The sequence below is a fragment of the Cinclus cinclus genome, chromosome 13 (genome assembly GCF_963662255.1).
Source record: "Cinclus cinclus chromosome 13, bCinCin1.1, whole genome shotgun sequence".
NCBI lineage: Eukaryota > Metazoa > Chordata > Aves > Passeriformes > Cinclidae > Cinclus > Cinclus cinclus.
In genome coordinates this window covers 20,199,834-20,221,028 of record NC_085058.1, presented here as the reverse complement: position 1 = coordinate 20,221,028, position 21,195 = coordinate 20,199,834, and the positions used below count along the sequence as shown (strand labels likewise).

Below are 21,195 nucleotides of genomic sequence, written 5' to 3'. Positions count from 1 at the left end.
AGCCACAGCTCTCCAGGGGCCACGCTGGAATTCCTGCACATGGAAGAAAGTATTTTCTCATCCCTCCCTTTCTCACAGACCTGCTGGGTTAAGTTAGAAAAACGCTGTTTCGGAAGCTCTGAAATGCTGAATTGGTGAGAATTTCTTTCTGCATCACAGTCTGCTGCATCACAGCTCAGGGAATGAATCCAAGGTATCCAAGCTGATGCTCCCAGTCTGGGAGTGCATCTGCATTCAGCACTCACTGTTGCCTTTGTAGTTTGGAGACCACCAAACCTCCAGTGTGCACAACTGCTCCAATTCCAGCAGGAGCCACAACCTCATCCCTGTGCCACCACTTAATCCAGGATAAAGATCCAGCACTTCGGAAAAACATTTCTGCTGCCTGCTCTTTATGCACCATACACACTACTTCAGTTTATTCATGTGACACAAGCATTAAGCACAACTTTAAAGGAGATAAAAGGAATAAATGCTCCAAGATAAGCCTGTGCTGTTTCACTGGAGAAAGACTCCTTCCCTCTGTTAAAGCAACCTGTTCCCCTCATCACCACTGTCCTGGGGCACTGGATGTGAGGAGTTTGGTACTTACTGCAGCTGGCACATGTGAGTTTGTTAATGCCTGAACCAATTTCACTCACTTGCCTGCCTTGGAAGCATCCTCTGAATCCCTAAAACCTTCCTGGGTGTTTGAACAGGGTGGAAAACGTGACTCCAAATCCCTGTGGATGCTTCCTGTGCTCAACATACACCAAACACTCAACCCCAGGGATGTGCACCGAGGCAGCCTGACCCACAGAAGAGCTCAAGAAACAAATAAAGCCATTTTTTAACAACCTCTCACCCAAGCAAGGCTGTGTTGTGATGGCTGGAGGTGGCTGGGAGCTGGGAAAACACGTGGCATATCCCAAATGCAGGCGCTCTCTGTGCCCCGCCCCATGGGGTGCTCCAAGGTAGGATGGCTCCAAAGCCAGCCCCAAATCCCAGGAGTACAACCACCATTCAGAGGGGACAGAGCCAGGAGGAAAAGCCTTCTGGAAGCTGGGGGAGAGCCAGGCAGGCATGACCCACACGGTGCCAACTTCACCCTGGCCCGGCCCCGCTCCGAGGGGAAACAGCTTTGGAAGGCAGCTGGTTCTCATTGAGAACCTCTGCAGCCTGCATGGGGGGAGAGAGCCTGCAGGGAAGGGCAGAGGGAGGAGGAGGGGTGAGAGGATGGGGATTAAAATAATATTGTGTCGAAATCTCAATGAGAGGGAGAAAAGGGGGAAGAGGAGAGGAACGAGCGCTTTCTGCAAGGCAGCGCCAGCACTCCAGCCCGAGGCTGATCTGGGATTATCTGCTGGCTCCCAGCAATGTTCTGGTGCTGGTTGGTTTGTCCTCGTTTAAACCTGGATTGATCCTATTGCACAGACCCAGCCAGGGCAGCTCCAGGCAGCCCAACACTCCCACCCTGGAATGGAGCAGCTGAAGTGGACAATGCACTCTGCTCACAAAAACCTTCCACAGCTTGGAGTGGGCACAGAGAGCTCCACGGCTCTGGGAGGTGACAGCTCTTCACCCCTTCCATTAGCACCCCAAGAATCAGGAAACTTCACAATATTATTTTTGCTGCTTACCTTTTGGTTTTTTTTTAATACTAGCTATGGTCCAACTGAATCTCTTGTGTTTGGCTTCTCACTGTCAAGATCTCAGTTGAATTTTCTGGGATCAACTATCCCTAATTCTCCAAATACACCCAGGTTTCCTCTCACCCACAGGGAATGGGCATGGAGAGAACCACTCTTGGGGCTGTACCACAGACACACACCAGCACATGGAGCTCCTGCACCCGTTTCCTACAGGAATAAGCTCTGGGCACCCAGTTTCCTTGAAGGTTTTGAAAAGCCACGCTCAGCTTTTCCTTCCTGCAGGTTTAACATGAGCTGACACTTCCCAGTGAGGCAGCAGAGCTTGGGGGACTGCAGAGCTCAGCACATAAAACACCCAGAGCTGCAGCCTTTGAAGCACAGCCCTTCAAAGACAGGCACATACCAAATCTACTGAGGTTTTCTACACAAACAAATTCAGCATGGCAAGAGCAAAACTAATTTGCAAAGATCTTTTAATGTTGGAAGTCTCAAATGACCGACCCTTTCAAGCACAGCTGAATTCAATCCAGCTCTGAAGGTCTGTACGGGCGATTCAACATAGAAAAGACATGGATATTTCAAAATATGTGGCTGTAATTACTGGGGAATAAAGAATGACTCCCATTTTCTTGTTCCAGTGATGAAGAAGCTGCCCAGTGTGCTCCTAGTCTGTAACCTGTGAAGTGTGACTTTTTTTTAAAATATAATTCTGCTGACATTTCTCTTCCATTCAAATAACTCAGCAATGGGGGAAGAGCAGCTCCCTGTATTCACAGGATATTTACCTTACTTGGTGCTCTCCCAGGAATTTCCTTGTTCTGCTGGGAGTAGAAGTCTCCTCAGTCACACACATCCCTTTGTGCAAGCACTGGAATGGCCCCAGAGCAAAGGGAAGAGTCAGGTGAATTCCCATGCTGGAAACCCCTGTGGTATTTAAAGATCAGCCAAAGCACAAACGGGCCCGTTCTGGGGTCTGGTTCTCCACACAAACCAGCCCTGGCTCACTGGGACACCACCCTGGGCTTTGGGGGGGTCTGGCATGTCCCCACCAGAGACAGGAGCAATCCCAGAACGGGTAAGGCTGGAAAAACCCTCCAAGATCAGCAACTCCAACCGTTCTATTCATCCCCAAGTGCCACATCCACACGGCTTAAATCCCTCCATCCATGGTGACCCCACAACTGCCCTTCTGGGGAAGAAATGTTCCCAAATATCCATCCTGAACCTCTCCTGGCACAACACCCAACACTCCCTGCAGCACCTCTGAACTGGCACAGCCACGCTGACCCCGCTCTTCACCGTGGCATCAGATCCACAAACAGATCCAACGGGCCACGGATGCAACTCCCACCCCGTGTCCTCACCTGCACCCTGCAAACCCACTTCAGATGGAGCAGAGAGCCCCCAGCCAGGGCTTGCAAACTCCAGAGCTGCCACCCAGCTCAGGCCCCAGCAATAAAACAAGCTCCACAATAGTGTTATTTATTTTTTTGGAGTCACAAATGATTTCCAGCAGCAGGAGGGTGAGGGATGCGGCGCTGGACCCGGCACCCGGCCAGTCTCATAAATGGTTGGCAGCCAGCAGAGCAGCAAACCCATTTCTATTGAAATGAGCTTGTTACTACTAATTTTTACTGGCTTCCTGGTCGATTCATAAAGTTTTGTTGGTTTTTTGTTTTGTTTTTTTTTTGTGTTCTACTGGGGCTTTTTACAGATCTCAGAAAGCAACTCCCTGACACTTGAGGAAAATTGAGCCCTGGCCTTGCCACCAAGGGCAGCTCTGCACCAACTCAGGCACCCACAGCCTCTCTGGAAAAGGTGTTGTGTTTGCAGGGCTTCATAAAACCTCAGCAGAAAGAGCTCTCCAGAACAGGCCAAAAATCAAAACCTGCTGGGTTCAGTTTTACTGTGATCAGACCTGTGGCAGCTGCAGACATGCAATTTATTGGGAGGGAGGGAGGGATTGGGTCTGAGACATTCAACTGCCCCTTTTCACATCTGCTCCTTCTCTCCACAGCTGGATACCCCAAGCTGCTGCAGCAGACAAACCCAACCAGATCTAATCTTGGAGCCTGAGCTTTTTATAAACACCACTGACTGTTTGCTGTGAGACTTGGCAAAGCTTCGCTTATGGTGAGGGGATGGATCATAGAATCATGGAATGGTTTGGGGTGGAAGAGACCTTTAAGATTATCCTGTTCCACCCTCTTCCATGGGCAGGGACACCTCCCACCAGACCAGGTGGCTCAGAACTCCATCCAACCTGGCCTTAAATACTTCCAGGGTGAGAGCTGCTGTTAGGTTATGTCACGAATTCTCAAGATTTTAAGAAGAATGATGGAAAAAAATTACCTATAGTTCATTTTTACCTACAGGTCTCACTGTAAGGTTCAAAGAGCAACAAATAAAAAAAAATAAGATAAAAAAAAAACACAAGCAAAAATTCAGGACATAATAACTGTGTTTGCTCCAGAGCTGGGGGGAAGATGCAGCACTGTTTCCAAAGGAAAAACATTTATTCAGGAATAAAGGAAAGCAGAACCATAGGAGTTCCCAGCCACCACAGCCTATGTTTGCCTTCCCTGTGCAGGACAGAGATGCTCCCAGACCCCACAGCCTCATGCAGGGGGGGAAGAATCAAGTGCCTCATTCTTCCCCGTGGACAAACTCGGCTTCTCCCGGCACAGGATCACACAAACGGGGCCTTGTGTGAGCACCAGGCTCAGAAACAGGAACAGGCCAGGCTTTGGAGCAGCCAGGAGGGGAAAAGAAAGGGAGGAAAGGGAAGAAAAGGGATGTGCTCTGCACAGCATGGCACGTCCATCCCTGCAGGAGCCTCTGCAGACAGGTGGGATAAATCTAAAGCTCTGCCTTATCAGAGAAACAGAATGGATTGAGTTGCAAGGGACTGAGAGCTCAGCTCATCCCACCTTCCATGAGACCAGACTGCTCCAAGCCCAATCCAACACTTCCAGGGATGGGGCAGCCACAATTTCTCTGGGCAGGCAGTGCCAGAGCCTTACCCACCACCCAGTGCTGCAGCTCCCTGCAGGTACCTTTTTGCCCTGATTAAACAGACAACAGGACTTTGCATCACTGTGTGTGAAAGCATAAAACAGCTGGCACTTTTTTTTTTTTTAAGTCTTTAACATTCTTTGGCTCCTCTCATGGAAAAATCTTAGCAAATGAGACCTTAATAAATGGAAAGAGCTGAGAAATAGCATTTCTGCTGGCAGGTTCTGCTCCCGCTCATGGAATACACAGATAAAACCAACACTGTTGTGTCTCCCACCCTTCCGTGGAGCCACTGTGAGAAATCCTGCCTGAGTATGCCTGGCATCGAGAAATGCCCCTGCAGAAGCTTGGAAACTCCAACTTCTCCAGCCTGGAGGAATGGGCAGCCTGATCCCTCTCAGCTGCTACAAGCACTTAGGAGGATGAACATCTCCAAAGCCATAAACCAAACACAGGCACAGGAAGGGGAGGGCAGCTCATCCAAGTCCAGGCAGGGACATGGCCAAGCTGCAGTGGGTCCAGCTGAGCATCAGTGTCCAGCTGGGACAGCAAATGTGACACGAGGGCACTTCCATGAATTGCCATTGGAAAGGGAGGGATGGCTTTGGTCCAGTGTTTGCTCTGGGAACTGCACTTGGACAGGGTGGGGGATGCTGCAGGACAGGAGCACGTGGGCTCCTTGAACCCTCAGCAAAGACCTCCTGCATCCCCCAGGAACACAGAACTGCTGTGAAGGGCAAAACAAACTCTCTACACATCCCTCTCTCTTGCACTGTTGGGAATTTGACTTCTTGGCAGGTTTCATACATGGGCTTTTATAACCTGAAAGGCAAAATGCCGAGGGCAGGGAGCAGCATCCCAGCCTGTGCCTGTTCCCTGCCAGAGACTGCATCCCTGTGGAGAGGCAGGGACAGGTTGCATTTTGTGAGGGTTTTCAGGTCTGGGCATCAGAGGCAACTCTTATCCACTTAAATAAAACTAGGGAAATACAAACAGAAAAATGGGGTGCAGGGCTGATTATGGAGACGCTGGGGCAGGAGAAGAGCTTTGGGTTTAATTCTGTTTATATCCTCTGATGCTGATGGTTTTTTTCCCCCCCACGTATTTTCCCATATCCAAAGCCTGGGATAAGGAAGCAGCTCCTTACGAAGGAGTAGCTTCTCTGGGAAAGGGGGGGTGGGACAGCAGCACAATCCAGCACTTCAGTGCCAGAGCTGTTTGATCCCTGCTCTAGCCCCAGAAGCTGCAAAGGCCATTACCAGTCAGCATCAGCAGCCCCACAAGGGGTCAGCCAAGACAGGCATTTCCATGTGAAATGTTTTCGTTCTTGCAGAAAAAAAACCACACCTAAACAGGAATCCAACAGCCCTCAGCATCCAAAGCCCAGACCCCAGTGCTGGAGATCCCCTCAGTCTCTGTTTTCCCAGCCCTCTGCCCCTGGGGTGCTGTTTCTTTCCAGCTAAACACCATTTCTGGGGCTACAAGAAAGGCAGAGAAGGACTTTTGACAAGGTGGGCAGGCCCTGGCACAGTTTCCCAGAGCAGCTGTGGCTGCCCCGGATCCCTGGGAGTGCCCAAGGCCAGGTTGGACCAGGAGCAGCCTGGGATAGTGGAAGGTGTCCCTGCCCACGGCAGGGAGTGAACAGGATGAGCTTGAAGCTCCCTTCCAACCAAACCAGGATTTGATGAACCAGCCAAGTGAAAGGCACAGAGCAGGGGCAGAGCAAGAACTGGGACAGGCAGCACCCAAACCCACATCCTCAGGAGCAAGGTGGGACCTCAGTGAGCCAATGTCCCTCCTTCTCCATCACCACTCAACACCTGGATGCCCTGGAGCACACTGCAGAGCTGGGAATCACAGCCCCACGTGCCCAACCCCAGGCTCTTGGGAAGCACAAAGAGCTGAGTCTCCTTTGCCAGTAAACTGAACCTGTGGTTCCAGGGAACTCAGGACACTTCAAAGCCTTCAGCAGCTGGGGCAGCAGCACTGAAGGGATGGACTTTTCAGCTGTGCAGCAGAAAAGCAAAATCCACACAAACAAGCAGTGTTCCAGAAAACCAGGTTTAACCATCAACAGCTCCCAGTGACGGGGGGATGTTTTCCTGAAGGTTTTTTTTTTTCCCTCCTCCTTCCAGTTTGCCTTTTTTTTTTTTTTTTTTTTTTTTTTTTACTAAAAGCCAGCTCAAGCTTCCACACCACACAACCCTTTTGGGTCTGAGCATCCTCCAGAGGTAAAATGCTGAGTTAGGTCTTGGAGGCCGGGAAAGGAGGTGCCTTTGATGAATAGCAAATCTCCAGACTTCAATCGCTCCGCTGAGCGCCACACATTTAATAAGTTATTTCCGTGGAAAACCTTGGTAACTCAGTTATGAATCAAGCCTATAAACACCTCTCATCAAAGTGCCACAAAAAAAAAAATCTATTACTGGGACTGTGAACACAAGCCTCTCTCTACAGGTTCCCTATAAGAAGCCAAAATTCCTCCTTCAAAACATTCACCGTTTTCAAAGGTCATAAATACACTGTGTTCAGTATTCAGCAAATCCCTTTAAAAAGCAAAACACAGGCACAGGGAAAAAGGAAAGTTCAAACAAAGCTGGATCCATCGGATCCATGCTGGTTCAAGGACACAACCAGAGCTACATCAAAGGCACTTTTTACTACCTAGAAAGTTGTATCCAACCCCTAATAGGGTGCAAGAATGTAGCATTTAGGCTACAAAGATTAAACTAATTTACTTTTAAGTAACTTGCTTACTTCCTGATGTTTCTTCTTTTAAGAGTGATGCCTAGGTGCTTGGAGAAGGAGGGATGTGATTATTCTGTGATTCAAGGCCAAACATCATAACTACTCAATGAACCACAGACAAAAACACATTTTATCTGGATGTTGTACTTTCTCCAAGAACTTCTAGGCTGAAAACATCCAGGCTAGCTGTGAAAATCCATCCCAGTTCCAGGTAACACAGGGAGAAAAAGCAACTCTCTCCTCTGCTGGAATATACTGAGAACCTCAGTGTCTTGCCTCCAACAGAATCATGCTACCCAAATACTGCCCGTGGAACTTTCACTTCAGGGCATCATCCTGCCTAGTTCCCTGATGGAAAATTCTCCTTTGGAGTTCAGGAGCTGTGTGTGCACACAAATAATAGAGGGATCATCTGCAAAGCAGCTTTAATCTCTGCACCAGGCATGGGACCCAGTTTTGGTAAGACCAACCTTCTTCCACCCCTTGTGCAACCTGTGCCACTCCAGGCAGAAGATCCCGAGGCTCTGGCATCCAGTTTGGATTTTTTTTTCCTTCTTCTGAGCAAGGGCCAACTCCAGCTGCCCACATTTTTTAGGGAGAGCTCTGATTGTCCTCATTTCTTAAGTGTGGCCTGTTGGATGGTTACAGCAACAAAGGGACATTCTCCACCTCCCAGACCAGGAGACACCTGCCCTCCTACCAGACTGTTTTTGGAGGCTGCTGCTCCTTGCTGCACAGGATGCAAAACCTCACAGAGGAATCTTGATGATCCTCCTCAGGCGACCTTTAGCACAAAACCACCTCTTCCCACCTCCAGCAAATTCCTCAGTGTTCCCTCAGCCTTCACAAAATTAAATTTCCCCTCCCCACATCACTATCCTGGCTGAGCTCTGAACTGATCCCAAGACCGAACACCCTGCACTACAAGCCCATAACCCATGGGGTATTTTATACAAACAGCTGTCACTGGCTTTAGAAACACCTCTAGAGTTGCACAGCCCCTGCCAGAGCTCAGTCCTGCTCCCAGAACCCCATGCTCTGCATGGATGGTGCCACAGACACCTCCCCACACAAGAGACAGGGTGCAGGTGGAACCATCAAGGTATACTGCCACCAAAGCAAGGTCACCACCAGCTCAGTGGCAGCCTGCTCAGGTACAGCTCAACGCTCCAGCTGTTGGTTTGGTGCCCAACATGAGTTATCCCACAGGGTTTTAATGGAAAAACAACCACATGGAGGTAATATCTCCCTCTGGCCTTGATCTAGGGTGTTTCTCTGCCATTGGCAAGTCATCTAACTTTTTAATTTTTTTTTCTTAAATTCCTGCTTGCTCAATGGTCTGAACAACTTCTTTGTCTGCTTATGATTTTCCCAGGTGGAATACTCTCTGCTGGGTTCCTCTGCTTATGGCTGAGGCACAGCTATCAGCAGGATTTGGACACAGCGAGAAGTCCACCTGGCTGCAGAATCAAGGATCCCTTCCCTTCACCTTCTGCTCCAAAGGAATGGCTGGACCCCAGGAGCTGCCACCTGAGCTCCCCCAGCATGGTAAGCACAAATAGGATGTGGAAAAACCCACTGCCCTCCATAAATCCACTGGCTCCAGTGGGTTTATCACCAGCCCAGAAAGACATCTTTATATAAAATATGAAATAAAGGAGCACACCTGCACCTCTGTGAAAGGGACAGCACTGAAAGCCCAGGGATCAGCTCCCAGAGCTTCCCCACCTTCCCTTTCAGGGATTAATCCATGATTCACCCCACAGTCAGAGAAGTTGCCTTTGATGCCAGCCCCAGGCAGGGCCAGAAGCTGCACATGAGCAAACCCCAAGGAGGGCAGGTTGTTGCTCTGAAGGTCTCCCCATGGGGATTCCAACATCCATGGCCATCCACAGCCACGTGGGAAAAGCCACCACAGCCAGCAAAGAATTCCTCTCTGAAGCACACTGGAAAATAGATGCACTTTATTTCCCGTTGGCAAACTGAAACTATGGAGGAAAGCTGTTTAATATAAAAACATCTGACAAAGCACCTCCAGGATGTATTTTTTGCATCAAAGAAGTAGCTCTTGGCAACAGGCTCGTTCCTCCGACCAGGAGAGGTTTTAGCCAAACCCTGATTGTTCTAGACTGCACAGGGGAAGACAAGCCAGCAAACCTACAGTTAAATATGAAAGAAAAAAAGAAACCAAAATCATTACTGGCCCAAACAAACATCTGTCTGTGATTAAACTGGATGCACAGATATGTTGTGCCTTTTTTTTCAAGGATTTGTTTCTGCAGGAAGGGGGGAAAGAAGGGATGAAAAGGCTCCAGGGTGGTGCTGGGTCAGACCCAGCCCCTAGCCCAGAGCTGGCAGTGAGACACAGCAAAGCCAGAATCTATCCTCAAAACCCAACATTTCCCCCCAGAAGAAACTGCTGCCCTATTAATGAGGAAAATACCCTTTTTTTTCTATTAACAGGTAATTCCAGAATCTCTCCCCCAGCCCGGAAAGGGCAATGTTTGCCCAGTTGCCACACACATCCGCCTGACAGATTTAATGGGCTTTTTTTTTCCTACTCCTAACACACAGGATCTTCATAAATTTCCTTGTTAGCATAAATCCTGCAGCCTGTTATTTCTGGGGGGAGAGGAAGGGAGACGTTCACTTTCTCCATTCAGTGGGTTTCAAAATATGCTTCCTTAAGTTCATCCTAAATATTGCTGGAAACAGAAAAAAACCCTCTGGCTCTTGCCTGGAGCTGTGGCATCACCTCAGCAGGGCTGAGTCACCAGCTGGGATGGATGATCCTGACTTCTTCTTCCCTTTGGTGCTACAGGGACCCTGCTCCCCAAATCCAATGCCCCCAGCCCTATCACTGCCCTGCAAAAATCTTCCCAGGCATTAAAAAAAATTAAATAAATAAATCAGAAAGAATTTAAATAAGCTCCTGCCTATTCAGTCTCTGTTTCTTCTCCCCGTTAATTCCCAGCTTTCCTTCACCATCATCAGTCACCAAGCAGAGCTCATCTCCACATGGAGCCCAGCACCTTCTGGACATCAGCAGAGCTGCTGGCAATAACCTCATGCTTGTGGCTCCATTTCCAGGTGGAAAACACCTCCCTGCTGCTTCGGAGCACGGACAGGAATTCACCCCTCCTCCAGCAAGCCACCATTTCAACATTTCTTCTTTAGGATGCATGTTTTCATCTACACACGGGTTCACCAGAGCTGAAACTCTTGGAGAGTTTTAGCACATGGGAAGCTATTTCAAAGTTGAATAATAAACCAAAACAATTATTTTTGGAAAAAATAAACCAGCATTCCCTGGGAATGCTCAGTATAGAAACTTACAGGTGCAAGGCTACTTTTTGCTCTCCCACCTGTCCTCCAGGATTTAAAGTCACCACACTAAGAAGAACTTTGGCCAATGCTCATTATGGGGCTTTTTCAACAGGAATGAGGCTATTCCATGGGTTTTAAGGAAAGGTGAGGGAAAGTCCTGTGGGATTCAGAGGAAGGCAGGCAATCCCAAAGCCCACAGCAGCTGCTCCAGAACGTCCCCACCACCCCATCCCATCCCAGCTCAGCCCTCCACACGCCTGGCAAGTCTAACGGGTACAGCAGCTTCTTGGCATGTGCTGGAGGAGCCAAGTCTGAGGGGAAGGAAAAAAAAAATTACTACAAATGTTCCACCAATTATGAGTCATGAGGCTGAGCTTTTGTTCCTGCCTTGCTGGATTTTGCCCTTTCCCTGGTATTTCCCCAGCTCTGGCTGGGGGCCGTGGGGACACCAGGACTGGCCAAGGCTCTGATGGCTCCCAGGGGACAGACAGGCTCAGCCCAGGTCAGAGAACCACCTGGGTTTAAAACAGAACTTCCCAAACAGCAGGTTTTCCTCAGCTCTGCTCCCCAGGCAGAAATGAATAAAATGAGGAGAAGATGGAGCCCATCTTGGTGCTCTCACAAGCCTGAATGTGGCACTGCTTGAGCTCAGCAGGAGGAAACTTTGGGGTCAGACATCTCCAAGTACCTTTTCTCACCAATCCAGATCTTCCCAGGCCATTGCACCTCACTGGGAAAACAGGAGCAGCATTCCATTCCAAGGGAAAAGCTGTGGCTGGACACTGATCCTTAGACAAACAGCTTTGTTCCAAGACCCAAACACTCTGAACATGACATGAAGAGGGCTCTTGGGGATCATCCATGGATCCAGGTCATATCCACCCAACTATCCACAGCCTGTTCTTCCAGTTAACACTGACTGCTCCTCTGAACTTTTCAGTGAGCCTGCTATTTCACCAAAGACTTTTCCTCTTTTTAAGGACAATATTACAGCCATGAAAGATTCTACTTCAAAAAGAGGGTTTGTTTTTTTTAAATTTACACATATGACAGAGATAATATTTTGCCTTCATGCTAAAACCTCCTGCTTAGAAGTTCATCAAGTAAAGGAGCAACAGGAGAAGAATGGCTCTCTTTGTTATACAAAATTGAATTTTGTGTTTTTTGTAGGAAAAGCCTTTTTCATGATCAAAGCTGGACCAATAAATAGCAGAGGCTTGATGCTAGATCCAAAATGTACCTATTTTTGGAAGAAGAGTTAGATGCACACTGAGTTCCCTTAGTACACAAGAGGAGACAGGGAAGACCATGTGCTTTGTGCATCACTCCCATGGACCTACACTTCAAGCAGAGCTATTAAGTGAGCTGAAATGGAGAATAAACAAACTGAAATGCAGCAGGTAGACTGGAGCCTAAGTGGGTTTTTCCCTTGTATTTCCTCGTGATGACATGTATGGGTTAACTTCAGCAGGGCTCTTATCCTCTTTCAGCAATCATGAGCACTGGGGAAAAATAAATCACCCAGCCCCAGACTCTTATTAAAAGTTACACCATTGGAAACGGCACAGGGGGAGAGCAGGGATCCGGTTTCAGCACAATCTTAGTCACATGTTATCATTATATTGTTCAAGGAAAAGTTAAAATCTCTCTTCCAACAAACCCAACAGATGTCCCATAAAGACTTAGCCATGAGAGAAGCTAAACCATTACATCCTCAGGAACCCCACTTTTCCAACTTGGCTGCTGTAATTAATGCCAATTATCTAGTTACAACAAAAGCCATGAGCATGGGGAGCTTTAGGGATGTGCATCCAGCCCTAGGAATGTTTGTTAGGAGTTGCAAACACATATTTATTGGAGCACAAGGCTGAATTATCCCAGTCCTGGTATCAATTGTTGCCCTGCTCTGGACACTTGGCAGCACAACAAAAGCCCAAGGGCCAGCATGTGGCAACTGTGGCACTGCCAGCTGGCCACTACAGGGGCACCTGAGAGGACAAGGAGAAGGGAAAATCCCCAGAGGGAAATGTGCCACCATGTCATGATACAGACCCTGCGCTGTTTGAACACCCTTTGGGGTTGGGATCGGCCTAAACATCCTCAGGAATGCCCAAGTCTCACCAAACTGACTGTGAACTCTTCCAAGGAAAAAAACCAAAGAAACTCCATGGCCAAGGCACCAGTGGCCCAAAGGTCCCCTCTACCACCTCCCTTGGCTGTATCACAGCATCCCCCCAAGTGAGCAGCACATTCCATCCATGTGCAATCCAGCAGTGAGGCTCAGAGGTGTCCAAGCCTCACTCCAGCTGCTGAAAGAGGCACCTGGGGCTCCACCAAAACCCCCCTTTGTCTGTCTTCATGCCAGTTCTCAGACCATGAACCAGGCAAAGAAATTAAACCTGGTCCTATAGCCAGGTCCCACACACAGTCAGCCTGGGATGAGACACCGAGGAGAAAGAAGTGGAATTATTGCTACAGCCAGAGCCAAGGAAAGTCCCAACTCTACCTCTGCCGTCAGGTAAAACCACCCCAGGCCTTGCAGAGCCCCATTAAGTGAATGAAAGGTTGCAGGGTGGGGCAGAGCAAAAAACAGGACCTAATTAAGCCAAGCTTTGTTCAGGATCTTCAATGGCTCCATAGCTGGGAGCCTGCTCATGAAAGCAGGGATTGCAGCCCAGGGCCAGGACCCAACAGGTAACACCAGCCCGACGGACCCAGCAGGAAGCAGCACAAAGCAGCAGCGCTGGAACGGCCTCGCTGCCCTGCCATGGGGATGGGGATGGGGATGGGGAGGGCCCAGAGCCCAGCCCCACAGCAGCCATGGCCCCGGAGCCTGGCACTGCTCCAGGTGGCCTCCAAACAGGACACGCGTGGCCCCGCGGCCACCTCCGTCCCACGAACAGCATCTTAGCACAGCACAGACTTCTCTGAAAAACCGACTCAAATAACTGCTCTTTTTGTCCTTCTCTTCACAGCCAGAACACAAACCAAGGGCAGGACCAGGACCCCTGTCCCCTCCTGCTGTCCTGCCCCCACCACCAGCCCCCAGCACAGAAAGGCACCAACAGCTGCCAACCTGAGAAATCTCCGGGCGTGACGTTGGGAGAGTTTGTAGCCTCTGTTTCAGTGTAAGACAACGTGGAATCTGATAGATCTGGGGGGAAAAAAAGAAAAAAAAAAAAAAACCAACAAAAAAAGAAAAAAACCAGTTTTAGTCCTGTATGCCAGCACTACGTGAGCACCCGTGGCTGCTCGGCTTCCCACCACCTCCCCGAGAGAAAAACTCTCCACAGAGCCAGAAAGCAGCGATTAACTTTGTAGCTCCACCACGCAAATGCAAAGTTTGAATTGCCTCAACCACAAAAATAACTCCAGTTAAGTTGATCAAACAAGTAGGAACTTGGTGCTTACTGGATAAAGTTACATTAAGCCTCTAAACAAGTCAGAGTTACTATACTTAATTATCACCATTAAAATTCTTGAAGCTGTTTATTCTTGCTTCCTTCCTTCCTCTTTGCTGAAGCGAAGGAAACTTTGTTTTAACAAGTTAAGAGTCTTTGTTATTCTCTCTTGCTTACACCCCTCTAATTAAGTGCTCAACTGTTTGCTCACAGATTAACTATTATTTTTCCAATCAAACAAGCCAGTGAAGCAAATTTCAACCCCTGGCTGTTGTTTTAATAAAGTCACGTGTCGCTCACTATCATCTCTCCCTGCAGCACAAGCAGTTTCTAAAGGGAATTAAGGTGGAAGGGGGAGTGCAGAGAGGGACAACTCTTGTTTTTTTTTCCCCTCCACATCTAACAAAAAAAAAAAAAAAAAAGGGAAAAAAAAAAGCCACCAGCAGCCAACTTGGCCTTGCAGGCTGCTCTGGTCACAACTCTGTGGCCATGAAGGCGCTGGGCACAGGGTGCACACATGGCTGAGTTGCCAGCAGCTCCCAGGTCTGGCAGGACACGGACTCACCTTTGGCAGGGGCAGCTCCTGCCTTCCCCCGGGGCTGGGTGGGACAGGCAGGCACTGCTGTCCCCTCCTATCCCTGCCAAACCCCATTTGTCTCCTCCCCGTCCCTGCCTCATGGCGACAAAAGCAGCTCCCCCTGGCCATGAACCCCAGTAAATCACTGGCCACGGGGTAAAGGGAGAAAGCCCCCAGCTGCACCGATCCCAGCAAGAAATCCAAGAGGCATGTGGGATTGCTCCCTTCCCTCTCCCACGCCTTTGCTTCCCATTTAACTGGGCAAGAAGCAGGGCTGAGAAAGGATGGGGAGGATGAAGCAAATTCCAGCTCAAAACATTTCCAGGCCAATGTGCAGCACGCAGGACCAGGATCCATCTGGATCCATGATCCAGAGCTGCCAGGCTCTCCAGCACCCTGCACTCCACACCCAGTCTACCCACCCTAAAGCTGCTTTCACCAACTTGGTTTGGAAAACCTTTTCTAATTCCCCAGGAAAAGTGACACCCCGTTCAGAAATGACACAGCACTGAGTTTCAAAGGCTTTCCATCTCTTTGTAAGGAGCAGAGGAAGGGTAATAGCTGGTTCCTGCATGGAGCAGCACAGCCAGACCTTTATGGAAATGGCACCCAGGAGCTCCCACTCCCGCAGATTACACACACAGACAAAACATGACGTCTGGTAACCTTTCATTACGCCTTCATTAAAAATAGAGCTTCATATTATTTTGGAAAATATGCATGTGTCTACATGGTAATTTGGTAGGATAAACTGGCATCCACTTACTTCTTAAAACCCATCAGCTGATGCTTGCTCAGAAATAATGAGCAGCCATAAAACCCCGACTTGTTGGCTTTTGCCTGACATGCCAGGTAGGACTGTCTCAGAACCAGCACCAGGGCTGCACCATGAAAGAGTTCCCCAGAGATCAAAAGAGACAAAACACGTACCCAGTGGCTTTTGCTCATCATTAGGAGACAGCCGAGAGTAGGGAGGTGGTGGAGACTCTGGAAAAACAAAACTTCAGGTTAGTGCTGTGTTCGGTTTATCAACAAACCCCCCTCGCTTTCTCTTTTGGGGTAGGAATTCTTCCAAGGTTATAAACACCCAGTGGAAAACAAAATACTTGGAAGCAACTGCAGACCAAGGTTTTCCTAATTTTGAAGAACGGGAGCTCCACGTTGAACTTTCAAAATGGGCTTTGCTACTGAAAGTGCTGCACCCCTCTGCCCTATACAGATTGAGTCACACAAAACATCAAACTGCTCCCCAAGAACCACATTTCCATCAGCTGCCTTGGGATACAACCTGCCATCAATCCCTGACTCCAACACACAGGGCTTAACAAGTGCTCCCCAAACACTTCACAAGTACTGAACAGAAGGACTGGGTGATGAAAACACTCCTCTTGGCACCCAGGGCTGGCACCAGAGCCAGGCTGGCTTCAGCCACCAAGCCACCCAAGTAACTTTGATCCATCCCAAAAGGCCCTGGCACAGAAGCAGCTCAGGAGCAGAGGCCACCGTGATCCCCCTCACCCTGAATCCATCCCACAAAGCTCCCGAGCTCAGCTTTAAGCAGCAGGACTGAGCAGTCATGTGCTCCCAAGTTCAGCAAGTCCTCAGAGGTGCTTTGCTGAATCAGGTCATTCAACCAGCTCTCGCTGTTCCTGGAAGGGTCAAGACCACGGGGAAAGTCGATGAAGGTCCTTCATCAACTCCAGACCCTAATTAGAAGGGTTTCTTTACCCCTTCCATTATATGACAGTGATGATTTTTAAACTGTGACTTGCCAAAACTGAGTGTGCAGGCAGCTGGGCCGTATCAAGGCATCAGCACTGTGCAGGGAATGACTTCAGTGAGAAATTCTACCGTGAAGTCTGTTGGTGGCACCACACTGACCCCAGAGCAGCAGAACACAGGAGTGCTCCTCAGCTCCCACCCGGACCTGGGAGCACTCAGCTGGCACCTGCAGCTCAGCCTGGCTGAGTCCATCAGAAAAAACCTCAGCATCCCCCGTGGGATGGCTCTGGGGTCATCTATTGCTTCTTGGAAAAGCTTCCCCATTCCCCTTAAGGGAGCAGGGTGCTCTCCTCACAGGGTGCTTCTAAATCCCAAAAGAAAAAAAAAAAAATAAAGGTGCTGATGTTTCCACGTGGATGTAACAGCCAGACTTGGCTGTGCTGGTCCCAACCAGACCTGCTGTCACCAGGGACTTGTTCAAAGCACCCCAGAACTTTCACACTCCTCAGCTATGTCACCCCACAGCAAACTGGGTGGGAAACACCAACAGGATGATGATCCCTGTAGGGAGCCACTTGTGGAAAAGGGCACCAAGGCCTTCTCTTGGCTCCCGTTCCCAGCGCCCAGCCGGCGCGGGTGCGGTCCTGGCACAGGCACCCATTATCAAAGTGATAAGGAGCCACTCGATAACAGCTCTGCTTTCTACTACTCCCAGCACAGAGCTGCCAGCCGCTCACGGCTGGGAAAACCACCACGGCTGCGGGAAAGAGACTGGGAAACTTCTCCCGTTTCTAAAATAAATGCCCCGTTCCTGAAAACGCAGCTCAACTCCAACTGGAATAAAAAAAGCTGCCTCCAGCCTCTAGCGACCTTCCAGAGAAGCACGCCCAGAAGAGAAATTTCTTTGAAAGAAGTGATGCAAAACGAGGCAGGAGCCCAGACTGCAAAATAAATAATAAAATCAAAGTCCCTGCCAAAAAAGGGACAGTCAGCATAGAATCATGTGACGGTTTGGGTTGGAAAGGACCTTAAAAATCATCTCCTTCCATCCCCTGCCGTGGGCAGGGACACCTTCCACCATCCCAGGGTGCTCCAAGCCCCAGTATCCAACCTGGCCTTGGACACTTCCAGGGATCCAGGGGCAGCCCCAGATTCCCTGGCACCCTGTACCAGGGCCTCCCCACTTTCCCAGGGAAGAATTTGTTCCCAATATCTCATCTAACCCTGCCCTCTGGCAGTGGGAATCCAGCTGTCCAGTTTCATTACAGATTTTGTACAGCTTGTTAAATGTCATTTCGATTTCTGCACCTCAAACTCCAAGATGTCCCTGCTCCATATAACTATTCCCTGCTGACACGGCCACGCGATCGAGTATTACTGAAAGAAAAAAAAAAAACAACTCAAGAAAACCAAACCCACGCCTTGAAAACGCTCACTTCTTTTACTTACGGGAAAAAAAAATAATAAAAAAAATAAATAAAAAGGAGAAACCCCCGGGAAATGCAGGAGCCCCAGATGCGCCTGCGGGTCCGGGGATCCCCGCGGCGGGGACATCCCCGCAGCCCCCCCGAAGCGCCTGCGGCTTTAAGCCGGCGGCGGTGACCGCCCGGCTCCGATACGAGCGAGCCAGGCTGGCGCCAGCGGGATGGAGCCGCCGATTATCGCCCTCCGGCTCCCGGAGAGCGGGGAAACTCCGCGGGAAGGGGAAAAAAAAAAATAAAACAATAATGAGAAAGGGCTTTTTACGCACAACCGGAACCACCGGTTCCAATAGAGGGGGCGATGCCCGGCGGGGACCCCGCACCAGGCGCGTCCTCCCGGGCATCCCCGTAACACCGCGGGGCCGGGGCAGCGCTGCCCACGAGGGTTCCGATAAACGCAAGAAGGGGTCAGAAACCCCGAACTCCCAAATCGGTGGCTGTTCGTGGCGGGGTGGGGACCCAATTCGCCGCTGCTCACCTGGCCCACAGAGGCGGCTGAAGTGGTAGGGGTTGCAGCAGACCGTGGGTCCGTCGGCGACGCCGAAGCTCTGGCATTCGCAGAGGGGCTTCAGCTCGGCGGGGTGCTGCAGGTCGGGCCAGCGGAACAGCTTGCCCAGGAGGAGGTGCGGGGGCGCCGCCAGCCCCCCCAGGCGCACCTCGGTGCGGGCCACCAGGACGCAGCCGCCGGGCATCCCCCCGCGGGACTCCACCGCCTCCAGCAGGCTGTCCAGCGAGCGCTCCTTCAGCCGCTTCAGCAGCGAGTAGGTGACGGCCTTCAGCTCCTGCTCCAGCAGCAGCAGCCGCGCCCGCGCCTCCCGGCCCCGCCGCTCCGGGGAGCCGCCGTCGGCCGCTCCGTCGGGGCCGGGGGCGGCGGCCGGGGGAGGCTGGGGGCCGCCAGGCTCCCGCTCCGAGAAGAGGCAGCAGGTCACGGTCCGGCCGTCGCTCTCCGGCGCGGAGCCGGGGGCGCGGAGCCGGGCCCCGCGCCGCTCCGCCATGGGGTCCCCGCGCGGCGCCGCCTCGCCCGCCGCCCCGCGCCGCTCCTCCGCCTCCCGCAGCAGCAGGCTGCGCGCTACCGCGCGGAGCTCCGCCGAGGGGCTTTTCTCCGCGATCTTGCAGCTGCCGGTGGCTCCGAGGTCGTGGCCGCTCCTGGCGCTCCCATCTCCGCCGTCCCTGTCCGGAATGACGCGGCTCCTCCAAAGTCGCCGCACCAGCCCTGAGCGTTTGGACCTGAACATACGACCCGCGGGCGGCCGGGGGTCGCGTCGTTCTCCGCCGCCCCCCGCCCTCCTCCGCGGGGCTCCTCGCTCCGCCGCCGGCTCTATCTCATCGCAGCCCCGGAGCAGCCCGGACTCCCCGCGGCGCTGCTGCCCAGCGGATCTCGGACGGCCCGCGGCGGGGCCGCACCATGGGGGGGGCGGCGGGGCGGCGCGGGCATAGACGGCGCCGCGGGGGCCGCTCCCGTGGCGGCGCTGGGGCTCGGGCGCGCCGCGCCGTGCCCTACATCGGCTGCCAACGCGGGGCCGGGCGGGGAGCGGCGGGGGCGAGGGCCGGGGGCAGCCCGGGGCAGCGCTCGGCTGCGCCCCGCGGCCGCTCCACCATACAAGGTGGGGAGGAGCGGGGAAGCGCGCCCGGCGCCGGGGGTGCCGCCCGGCGGGGAACCGGCGCCGGGGGCCGCTCGGAGGCGTCGGATCCCTTCAGCCAAAAATAGTATTAAAAAAACAAAAAACAAAAACCAAAAAAAGTATTTAAAAAATTAAAAAAATAAAAGGGAAAAAAATTAAATCAGAAAGGCGAAGAAGAAGCAGCAGCAGCAGCAGAGCCCGCAGCGCAGGCCGGTTGTCAGCGCGTCTCTTGTCCGCATCGCAGGGCGCGGCCCCGGTCCGGCGGGTCCCCGCGCTCCGTGCGCGGCTCCCGGGGCCGCCGCCGCCGCCCGCTCGCGCCCGCCCGCCCCTCGCCGGCTTTTGTGTGGCCGGGGCGCGCGCGCGGGGCCCCTCGCGAGCGGCGCCGCCATTGGCTGCCGCCCATCATGTGCCAGTCTAGACACTCCGGCGGCTCCGCGCGGCACCGGCCCTTGCGCAAACACCGGCTCGGGTTTCCGACCGCTTAAAGCCGCACGCTCCCCGCGCTACCCCGCGCCCGCCCCGCGCGGCCCCGCGCCGCCCGCGGGCGGCGTGACGGGGGTGGGGGGATGAACCCGCGGGGAGCGGCGGAGCGGGACGGGGGTGGGGGGGGGGGGTGGGCGAGCGGGGCGCTGTGAATCGAGGCCGTGGCAGCGCAGGGGTTAACGCGCCCCCCCGCGGGCCGCGCGCCGGACACACCCCCGCGATGTATCAACTTGTCCGCCGTGGCAAAAGTTCAGGCCCGGCGCGCTCCTATTGGCCCGAGGCCGCGTGACGTGCGCCGCCGCCGCCTCCCATTGGCCGGCGCGCGGCGCTGGCCCCGCCCCGTTCCCACCCCGGCGTGCCCGTGAATGAACGGCGGCTCCGGCGCCGCGCGGTCCCCGCGGGGCCGGGAAACAGGGGAATAGACGGGGAATGGACGGGGAATGGACGGGGAATGAACGGGGAATGGACGGGGAATGGACGAGGAATGGACGGGGAATGAACGGGGAATAGACGGGGAATGGACGGGGAATGGACGGGGAATGGACGGGGAATGGACGGGGAATAGACGGGGAATGAACGGGGAATGGACGGGGAATGGACGGGGAATGAACGGGGAATGGACGGGGAATGGACGGGGAATGGACGGGGACCGGCCCGCGGCCGCTGGCAGCGCCGCTGGGAGCGGGAGGAGAGGCGGCCTCGTGTTCCGCCCCAGGCGGCCGCAGCGGCAGAGTGCCCGTGGGGAACGGCACCCTCCGCGGACCCCCCTGGATGGGATTCATCCCAAATAACCCTTCCCCGAACACAGAATAAATAAATTAATTCCTGTAAAATAGCCACTCCTGCCGGGACACGCGCCCAGGGAAGCGGATCCCGGGGTTCGCAGCGAGAACGGCTTTGCTCATCCTCGCTCCATCCCCAGGGATGCGGAGAAGTTTCCCCCAGCCCTGGGATGGATCTGTGGGAACTTGCTGCAGGAGAAGCTTGGGGCCAGCCTGAAGACTTCGCTGTTGAGCAAAAATTAATCTTGGCAATTAATCCCCCAGCAGTTGATCAGTTAGGGGGAAAACACAGAAAACCAAAGCAGTGAAATTATTTCCACCAACAGATCCTGGGCAAGATGAATGTCCGTAGTTTTTCTCTTGGAATTTTGGGTGGCTTGTCTCATACTTGAAGGCTTTTGTCTAA

The 21,195-nt window shown here is 52.4% G+C and overlaps 1 protein-coding gene across 1 annotated transcript in view; it reads right to left on the bottom strand.

Moving 5' to 3' along the window:
- Window positions 1-19,137, bottom strand: part of SMAD6 (SMAD family member 6) — a 37,832-nt gene extending 18,695 nt beyond the window's left edge. The window contains exons 1-4 of the mRNA XM_062501438.1: window positions 19,054-19,137; window positions 18,381-18,924; window positions 15,630-15,686; window positions 13,798-13,875 (exon numbers count right to left, since the gene is read on the bottom strand). Coding sequence (XP_062357422.1) covers window positions 13,798-13,875; window positions 15,630-15,686; window positions 18,381-18,924; window positions 19,054-19,137 — 763 coding nt within the window. The remainder of the gene's footprint in view (window positions 1-13,797; window positions 13,876-15,629; window positions 15,687-18,380; window positions 18,925-19,053) is intronic.
- Window positions 19,138-21,195: the final 2,058 nt, after the last annotated feature.